General features: G+C 36.2%; 1 protein-coding gene across 1 annotated transcript; it reads left to right on the top strand.

The window, feature by feature from the left end:
- Positions 1–1,339: 1,339 nt before the first annotated feature.
- LOC101897092 (serine protease inhibitor 42Dd) lies at positions 1,340–2,980 on the top strand. Its single transcript, XM_005179785.4, has 4 exons — positions 1,340–1,479; positions 1,553–2,436; positions 2,533–2,677; positions 2,792–2,980. The coding sequence occupies exons 1-4, from the start codon at positions 1,464–1,466 to the stop codon at positions 2,914–2,916; spliced, it is 1,170 nt and encodes a 389-aa protein (XP_005179842.2). The 5' UTR covers positions 1,340–1,463; the 3' UTR covers positions 2,917–2,980.
- Positions 2,981–10,628: the final 7,648 nt, after the last annotated feature.

The raw sequence follows: 10,628 nt of genomic DNA on the forward strand, positions 1-10,628 counted from the left end.
ACACTTTCCATGAGTTCTAAAAGATTGTATTGCATGAAGCATATGAGCATGGAAGTGGTTAACCAGTTTTCGTCGCCCAGAGAGTAACATGTCACTCGAATATTTTGGAGTTGGCTAGGCGATTTTGTATGTGCATCACATCATGAATATTAAAGAACACAACAGAAAAGTCCAGCAAGAAAATGTCTTGAATACTGCATTTGGTGTGGAGAGAGTATGTAAATCTAGAATATTGATTATACCCGTTTGGGTAGGCGACTAGTGTTATTAGTTATTGAAGTATTGATGGGAACATTTGTTTTTTATTTCAAGCAGAAATGTTATCGGGCAAAATAATAAACAAATAACCAAAATAAATAACTAACAAGTTAAAAAGTAGTAAGTTCAGCCAGGCCGAACTTTGAATACCCTCCACCATTTGGAACGAATTTGGAAAATTTCAAAAAATAAAATCACAATTTCAATTCTGTTAAAAATTTAAAAATGCCGTTATATTGGGGTGCATACGACGTGTAGGAATGAACGGTTAATAATGGAGCTAAAATCATCAATAAATACCGTATATAGAGAGGTACCGTTATATCGGAGCTATACGAAGACCTGGACATGCATAGACAATTTTCTGTCATTGGCTGTAGCATCCATAACGAACTTCAAATACGACCTCTAAAACAATTTCGGTGAGTATTGTACCTAAAATCGTCAAAATACCGAATATAAGGAGGAGCTGATAAATGGAGCCTATAAGAAGACCTCGACCTGACTTAGAATTTTACGTTGATCAAGAATATATACATATACTTTGTTGGGTCTGACATGAGTATTTCGAGGAGTTACAAACGGAATGACAAAGTTAATATACCCTGCATAGTATGGTGGAGAGTGTAAAAAATAAACGGTAAAAAAACGGTGTGGAAAAACATTTCCCGACATTCGTATCGATTTTGGACCGATCTACCGAAGATATTCCTGAGAAATTCTTTAGTGTTATTAGAGTTGTTTGTACGAATGTATAGTCGGCCCGAATTCGCATCTTAAAAAAAACTTCAGTCTTATATTTCACATAAACTTCGCTCATCTGTTTGTCGAATGCCTTTACTTCTAAGAGAGAAGAAATTTGGATTCGTTCTTATACTCACATATACCTTTTAAACCAAGCACCTGTCCTTTTTTAATACAGAGTTTATATCATATCTGACACTACAACTCCTAGCCATTTTTCCACAAAATTAGTTTCTTTGTCGTTAGCTCCATTCCCCACAGGTATTTTCATGAAGATTCTTGGGTGTGTTTCAAATGGGCAGACGCAACAACTGGCCGGGGTATAAATGAGCGTGCCCATTGGGATTATAGCCAGTTAATACCTGGACGTTTTGGTGGAATAACCAAGAAAATTGTGCGCCCAAAAAATAAAAAAACAATATCAAAAAAGAAAGTGATATTCAAATATTTTTATTGACAAAATGCATTGGGTTCTTAGTGAGTAACAAAATATTAAAAAAAAAAAAAACATTTTTTGAATCATTAATCAACGAAAATTTCTTTTGAATAGATTTTCTGATCCCAGTGGCTCTGCTATTGGTGGTCATAGAGTGCAATACTGTACGAGAACGAAATCTCTTTGCCACTGAACTCTTCCAAACCGTGGCTAGCCAAAGTCAAGATAAAAATGTCATTATATCACCGGTTGCAGTGCAGACAGCTTTGGGGCTACTTTACTATGGCGCCAATGGTAACACAGCCAAGGAGCTGCAAAAGAGTCTTCATGCCACGGCCCATGAAAGCAAAGATGGCTTGGCCCAGGGCTATCATACCTTGTTGCATTCGTTTATCAAATCGAAGACTGTACTCGAAATAGCCAATAAGATTTACACCAATGACAAATTGAAAATAGCCTCGGAGTTCCGGCGTATAGCCCAAGATTATTTTGATTCCGATGCAGAACCTTTAGATTTCTCCAATGAGACCTTTGCTGTGAACACCATAAATCAGTGGATGTCGGAAAAATCAAATGGTAAAATAGATCATGTTATTGATTCCATTGATCCCGACGTAAATATCGCCCTGATGAATGCCATCTACTTTAAGGCCAAGTGGGCTCGTCCATTTATGGATGATGAAACTACTGATAGAGATTTTTGGCTAAGTAACACAGAATCGATTAAGGTGCCGACAATGTTTGCCGATAACTGGTATTACTATGCCGATTATCCGGACTTAGATGCCAAGGCTCTGGAGTTGTTCTTTGAAAACATTGATCTCACCATGTGGTTCATTTTGCCCAACAAAAGAGATGGTCTCTACGATTTGGAACAAAAACTCAAAGGAGTCAACTTCAAAGACCTCGAGAATCTTTGGGAATGGAAGAGTGTGAGCGTGTATTTGCCTAAATTTGGTTTTGAATTCGATACTGATCTAAAGCCGGTCCTGCAAAAGGTATTTCGCCATTTATTAGCCCCGCCATTTTTGGTGGGGAATTACATTTAATTACTAATTTTTCACTTTGCTATTTTTTTCTTCGTTTTGTTTTAGCTTGGCATCAACACTATGTTCTCGAATGCCGCCGACTTTACCAACATGTTCCATAATCGTGCCGGCAGCATGCGCATCTCCAAGGTGCAGCACAAGGCTTTCATAGACGTCAATGAAATTGGCTGTGAGGCAGCTGCGGCAAGTGGTAAGTTGTTTTGGCCTTATATTGAGAAGTGACGAGTGGTGGGGTTATTAATCTTCTTCTATTTCTTCACATTCTTGTTTGCTGCCTGTTTTCTGGTATCGCCTCTCTTTACAGTGGCTGTTGGTGTTCCAATGTCATTGCCTCTGGATCCGAAGACGTTTGTGGCCGATCATCCTTTTGTTTTCATAATACGTGACAAGACTGCTGTCTATTTTGCTGGACATATTGTAAAGTTCTAAGGCAAGGAATATTTTCAAGAAAAGCAATAAAAGTAACAACAGAAAGATTCGAAGGACAAAGTGATTGTAGTTTTAACGTATAAAAATGGATAGTTATAATGATGGCATAGGTATTTGGTGGAATATTAAGATTCGACAAGATTAGCTTTAGCATTAAAAGGGATATTTTTGCTTTTTACAGAATAAAAATTAAGAAGAATTTTCGATTGAGAGATTTGTAAAAAATATAATCGGTTTTGCAAAAAAGATATTTGCAAAAGTAATAATTTTACAGATTTGAATTAAATTACAAGGGGATCAATCGAATTATTTAAATTATATTCAAAATTAGGGAGTACTCCAGATTTCGCTAACATACGTTAATATTAGGAATTTATGTGGCATATGTCGAAATCGGATGAAATCAACATATGAAGGTATTTATACCCTACAACACTATGTGTTGTGGGTATTATAAGTTTGATTGGGCCAACAATTATGTAAATATGTGAATACTGCACATGGGAATGTATATATGGTTCCACCTATCTAGTTATGTATGTCAATCCGTCCGTCTGTTCATGTTAATTTGTAATCACACTACAATTCGCACTTATGGGCCGATCCTCCCAAAATTTAGCATGGAGGTGGGGTTAGGGCCAGAATAGAAGCCTATTGTTTGTGGAAATTATTGCAAAATATTCAGGGGTTGGAATGGACCAAAAACAGAAAGTTTTCCTGATTTTGCTGTTGCTCTACATCTCCAATCCTCATGCATGGGTGTAGGGTTTGGGTCAGAATTGAAGGCTACTGTTTCAATTTGACAAAAAAAAAATCAAATTTTCTTCAGATCAGACTTGAATCTTACATTAGGAGAGAGTTAAAACAGGACAGGACAGAATCCTAGCATTTTAGATGACCATTAGATTATATTTAGGGGGTAAAACGGACCATAACTTTCGTGTGAAATTTTGAATACCTATCAGCACCACAGGGCTTGTGCCTCAAATATTTTAATTACTGCTATACAGGGTGAGATAAAAAAAAACTGTAACAAAGTCAAAAGCCATAATATTTATATTTTTTCTTAAATTTTATTGAGTGAAATCTAAAAATTGTCGGAAATAGCATCGAATTTTAGAATACGTTGGGATTTGTTCGAATTGGTCACCTTTGGCATGAATTATGGCCTTCAAACGGTCAATGAAACCGTCACACGCTGTCCGAATGTTGCTCTGTGGTATTTTGGCTCATTCTCGGCGAAGCGCTTGCTTAAGGTGATCGACACTTTGGTATTTTTTCCAAAATACTCCAGACACAATAGTCCGGAGATTTTTGTGATCATTATGCGCTGGAAATGAAGTGAGGACCCTTATTTTGTAACCATTCTTGGGTGGCGCGTACTGAGTCCTGTTGGAATGTCCAAGGTCTGCGGCAAAATGTTTGCGTGCCAATGGCTTTAATAAACCCTCCAAAATATTTTCGCGATAATATTCGGCATTTATTCTGATGCCACGGTGGATTACTACGAGCGGAGAGCGTGTGTGTGGCGGCCCAAACCATCACCATGGCCGTCGCTTGAGTTCTGGTGGCCAACCGAAAGTGCACATTTTCAGCTGACCCCTTTGGCAAGCAAACACGACCCTTTTGTTTGTTTACAAACTGCTGGACAACGAATGTTTTCTCATCGGTGAAAACTAATACGGCAGTTCTCCACTTCTTCTTCTTTACTTTTCGAGCCATTTCTGCTGATGTTGCTGGTTTCTTCCGTCCACTTCCTTGAAATCGGGCTACGCTACAAGTATCACGGAAACGAGCGATAGTACGAGACGCAAAAGATTTATTCACATTAAAATGCTGGAGTGCTGTAACGATAGCCACTTGTGGTTTTCCAGTCAAATATAAAGTAATCACACTATCAGGCTTGACTTCCATCACGAATAACTTTTTTTTTTTTTGATGAAAATTCTCACAAAAATGCTTTAGTACGCTTGTAAATAATAAAATAAAATGTCACTGGAATAATTTTAACAGCGGTTGGACCAGTGGCTTAGAAGTGACAGCAATCTGAAATTGGCTGCTGTTTTTTTATCTCACGCTGTAGAGTGCTTGTTATGTCTTCGAAAAGGCTTAAACTTACATCGAGTGCAACACACACATCGGAATAGCATACACCAAATGTGTAAGTCTGTGTAAAAATATATGTCAGGGTTAAAGCTGAGTCTATGCAAAAATCTCCTACAAAGCATTATTTTAAAAGGATGAAGTCAAAAACAAATATATTCTTCATCAAATTTCAGTATAAGTCACTAAAGTCAAATTTTTCAAATTTTTTGATCGAAGCCTAAAGGTAACATACAATTTCCTCTTAGACAGAACGTAAGAAATATCCTACATAAAATTTGATTGTATTTTAAGAATAAACTATATATCTGAGTGCGAAAGTTCTTAAGAAAATCACATTCGAAATTTATGATCTACAAGTGAAAATTACGAGTTTGCTTTTTTATTGTTAATTTAACACGTACCCAATCTGAGACAAAATCTCCCTTTACACTTAATCTCTCGGAAACAACGGAAGTTGTATATTCAATATATACTATAAACAAATATTATAAATTATGTTGTTGAAAAGATTTGTTTATTTAAAAAAAAAATTAACATTTTCCCCCATCTGTTTAAATTTTTTTATATAATTTATTTTTGGTACACTCTAATTTTCCTATTTAAATTTTAATTCCAGAATGCGGAAGATAAGAGTCGAACATATAACAAGAGTGTCTTAAACCTTCAATCTTCCTTGCTTATATGTGAAAAATGAAAATGATGATCAACAGCCGTTTCTGTTACCTCCTACTCCTTCACCCTGCTATGCAAGTTTACCAAATTAAGCTTTTTGCAAGACTCTTTCACTTAGTATCGAACATTTAGTTATTAATAAACTCAAACATGGCCAACACTAACACTCTACAACAATAACTAGTCAACAATTCAACAACAATCTGTCTAAAATCATAAATTTCCACTTTTCCTCAAGCGAATAGGAAAAATATGAAACTATGTTCGCCTGGGCTACACAAAAACTTTCCCATAGGGGGCTTCATAATTAAACCATATTAACTTGTCATTAGCCATCTATCGCTGTGGTATCCAACATTAGCGCTAGCTACAAATTTCCACAATTATCCGCCTTGTTTCGGTAATGAGGCTCCCACCGACGTGACTTGACTGCACTCCGCAATTGTCAACACATTTGGCCATCTCACGCAGTCTCAAATGCCATAACTACAAGAAATTAATATTGCATTTCCTTTATGGACATAACTACTAAATGCAGGCAGCTATTTAAACATTAAAAGACTTTGTAATGACCAAAACAAGTGGCAAGTGGTTAAGAAAACAACAACAACAACAAAAACAAACGCATTCACACAAACACTCTCCTACATGCATTCGGTGTTGGCGTCGCTGTAGAACCTACTTTAAATTGGATGCACACTTTCCTTCTTCACGAAACACGGGCTGGCGGATGTGTCGTTTTTGTATGTCAATCGTTGACTGTCGAAAACTGGAGATATGTGAGAATCCAACAACCCAATTTACATTTTGAATTTGCATTTACGAGCCGTCTTGACCCAATAAAGAGCACACATTACAATGACAGAAATAATGGGAGAAAATATCCGCAAAAAGATGCAGTGAAAAGAGAAATAAAAAAACAAATGTTCTGAAAGAAAGTACATTCATGTGTAGTCATATATCGCTTTCACAACACTCTGTACTACGGTATGGACCGTTCACCACGAAACTCTACAAAAGGCTTGGAATCGGACATGAATAGATTTTTAGTCATGGCCGCCAAATATTCAGTTGGTGGAAAATAAAATAAGTTAAAAGGTATCAATCGGTTTTGCCGACAGATGTATACCCTCAGCTGATTTTCGACTATTTAAATATATTTTGACTTCTCTTATGATTATTCAAATTGTTGACCCCTTATGGAGTAGGTTCCGATGGGATTGGTCAATATTGCCCTTTTCGTATCGGACCTAAATAAATATGATATGATGATAGTGCGACGTGGCAGGTTTCGGTTACTTCCTTCACTGCGTGATGTCATCTTTCATTACTTCATATAATATTCATAAAAATATTGGTGTGGGAAAAAATACAAGAAAATCAAACATTGGTACTCAACTTTAATACGCGAAATCTGAAGAGTGTTGGATGCTTATTTCGATTTCTTTGAGCGTTTTGTTTTTCAAAATCTTAAATCCTATGTGGGGGAGGTACCAGAAGAAATAGTACGATCTCTACTATCTTTGTGACAAATCTTGTGTTGATGGAAATATTGAGATGTACCAAGTCTGAATGAAATCGAATGTTAATTTCGCGTTCTATGAGCTCCCTTTCCGACATCGAGCCAGCAGTCATTCTTCTGTTAGCCAGAAGACTAAAATGGCTAAGGACGACACGCTGATACACCGTGGATGCAAAACCTTCTGATAGATATCAATTCTTCACTATCCGCTATTCATTTCCTTCTCTTCTCTTTATTCTATTCTCCTATCTTCTTAAATTAGGATGAACACAATGGACCAAAAGGTCTCCGAGTGGAGTGGTTGTTAATGCAACCGCGCATCCTTTAACCTAACCCAACTTTCTATGAGCTTCATGGATATTCAAAATTTTGACCCTTTGTGGGAGAGGTACCAGAAGCAGTGGACCGATAAATTCCATCTTCATACCAGAACTTTGGTTAAAAAAAAGATTGTGATGAATGCATCATATTTTAAGAGAGTAGGGAGTTACTTGAGGGAGTGCACCGATATTGTCCATTTTCGAACCTGACCCTGATGTAAATATTAGGACTTGCAAGGTTGAAAAAAATCGAATCATCCTTTATCTCTCTGTGCAGTAAAATATGTGGCTAAAATCGACAAAATACCGAAAATTGGAAAGTACCACTATATAGGGAATGTACGAAGATGTGGAGCTGTCCAGCAAATTTTTCGCATATGAATTACGAATTCCAAGGACCAACTTTGAAACAATTCTGAGAAAATGAAATATAAATTCCTAAATTTTTTGTTGCAAAATGGTCAGGCTTATCCCTTTATTGTTGTTTTTATAAAAACAACGTTTGTTTATTAGTGGAGAACGATGGTAATATTTACCAGGGGGTAAGGCAGGGAATACCTAGGTTTCGGAAAGAGCCACCAATCCTCATCAGTTCCCTTGTTTTTTGTCTGGGATATTCTCCCCAGAAGTTATTTTAAAAAATAACTTCTATGACAAAAACATTTTTTACCCAAGTGACGAGATCGTAAGCTCAATAGAAGAGGAACCAAAGAATTATTATTAGTTCTATTTAATTCTTTGGTTCCTCTTCTATTGAGCTTACGATCTCGTCACTTGGGTAAAAAATGTTTTTTGTCATAGAAGTTATTTTTTAAAATAACTTCTGGGGAGAATATCCCAGACAAAAAACAAGGGAACTGATGAGGATTGGTGGCTCTTTCCGAAACCTAGGTATTCCCTGCCTTACCCCCTGGTAAACATTACCATCGTTCTCCACTAATAAACAAACGTTGTTTTTATAAAAACAACAATAAAGGGATAAGCCTGACCATTTTGCAACAACAAAATACTACGGTATCCCGAACAAACAAGCCACACTGTTCTATTTGTAGACAAGGCACGGTCGACGAAGGGGTTTTTGTTGTAACAGACAAAACCAACTTACATGGTTATGCTACTTCGTTCAGGTTGAACGAAAGCATAACAAGTGGAGAAAGATGTAAATGTTTATAAGTGCGGTTGTAAGATTTAGAAGACTTTCCAAAAGAATTTTAGTTCTATTTAATTCTTTGGTTCCTCTTCTATTGAGCTTACGATCTCGTCACTTGGGTAAAAAAAATGTTTTTTGTCATAGAAGTTATTTTTTAAAATAACTTCTGGGGAGAATATCCCAGACAAAAAACAAGGGAACTGATGAGGATTGGTGGCTCTTTCCGAAACCTAGGTATTCCCTGCCTTACCCCCTGGTAAACATTACCATCGTTCTCCACTAATAAACAAACGTTGTTTTTATAAAAACAACAATAAAGGGATAAGCCTGACCATTTTGCAACAACAAAATACTACGGTATCCCGAACAAACAAGCCACACTGTTTAAATTCCTAAATTTGTTAGGTACAGTTACGAAAATCTGGGTATACGAAAATCTGGACCAAGTACATATTTTTTATCAGAGAAGGTGGCAACTATTGTCAACAACAAATTTGAAATAATTCCATTACGAACTCTAAATGTCAAATTTGAAAACATACTGGTGGATAGTGTGAAACAAATCATCAAAATCCGAATATCTGGAGCACACTGTATGTAGTCTGTATCAAAACTTGGATATGTATGTGGAGTTTTCTCCAAGGACGTTTTCTACATAATTGGAGCACAAACTGTCAATTTGCAGCAGATTCGGTTTAAAATTGTGATTAAAAACCCCAAACTACCATATGTCTACAGTTATAAGAGGGATAATAAATGAAATAAACTATATGAAACGTCCGCGATCGTTTCGTCCTGTATTTTCTTTAAGTACTTAAATAAAACCGATAATAAGATAACGAGACTCGTTTATACTCTTCACCACATAGTGGTAAGGGTATTATGTCTTTGTGCATTTGTTTGTAACATGGAGAAGAAAAAAAAACTATGGGCCTATAGTTACTTTTGAGGATCTTCATAGAATCACTTCCTGAGTCGATTTAAGCATGTCGGCACGCCCATGTATTCTTGTGAACAAAATTTCTGTGTAGTTTATCATATAGTCGGCCCCATCCGACTTTTGACTTTTCCTTACTGGTTCTTATTTTTATAAAACTGAAATGTACTCTGATGGATGACGCATTGCAAACGTTTCCCGGTATATTAACTTATTACAAGTAATTTACAAACTAATATTAATATCAATTTATTCCTTTCTATTAATTTATTTCTCCATCATACAATGTAAAGTGGTACAAAAAGCTATGTTTAGAATGACAACTCCAAATGTACCAGTCATCGTTTCGGAAACGTTTCCTGTCGAAAGTAAGTACATTAAGGCAATCGTATTGTTCATGTATTTCTGGCATTGAAATGTTTTGTTTGGAGTAAAAACGATTGACAAAAATTAAAAATTGTTACTTCGTGTGAGCGGTTCGTTATTCGTTTCGTTTGTTTTCGTTCGCTGCCCATGTGATCAATTTCAATACGTACGAAACTATACATTTTGCGCAACTTCATCTTTTTTCGCTCCGGAACTAGATTGATTTCCGCAGACGGACAGACAGACTGGTGGACAATATTAAATCGACATAGAATCTTATTAAGAATATATATATATACTATATCGGGTCTAAAAAGTTTATTTCGTGGAGATACAAAAGGAATGACAAACTTAATATACTCTTCGTACTAGGTTGGATATAAAAAAATAGAGTAGGGCAGGGCCGACTATATGAGACCATACACAACAATGGCCCGTAATAGGTCTTGCATTTGATTAAATTGTAGTATTAATATAACAAAGTTCGATAACTTATTTTGAGAATTATGAACATTCCAAATTTGGACTATTATGAGAAGCCGGAATATATAGGCGAGGAAATTCGGCAATAACTTCACATTTTACTATTAAACTAGTATCAATGTTAGCGAAACGTACCAGAGGTTGTGGATGAATTTA

The sequence above is a fragment of the Musca domestica genome, unplaced genomic scaffold (assembly GCF_030504385.1).
Source record: "Musca domestica strain aabys unplaced genomic scaffold, Musca_domestica.polishedcontigs.V.1.1 17, whole genome shotgun sequence".
NCBI lineage: Eukaryota > Metazoa > Arthropoda > Insecta > Diptera > Muscidae > Musca > Musca domestica.

Coding starts and splice junctions, on each gene's coding strand:
- LOC101897092 (XM_005179785.4), top strand. Junction 2,437..2,532: donor TAAAGCCGGTCCTGCAAAAG/GTATTTCGCCAT, acceptor GTTTTGTTTTAG/CTTGGCATCAACACTATGTT. Junction 2,678..2,791: donor TGAGGCAGCTGCGGCAAGTG/GTAAGTTGTTTT, acceptor CTCTCTTTACAG/TGGCTGTTGGTGTTCCAATG.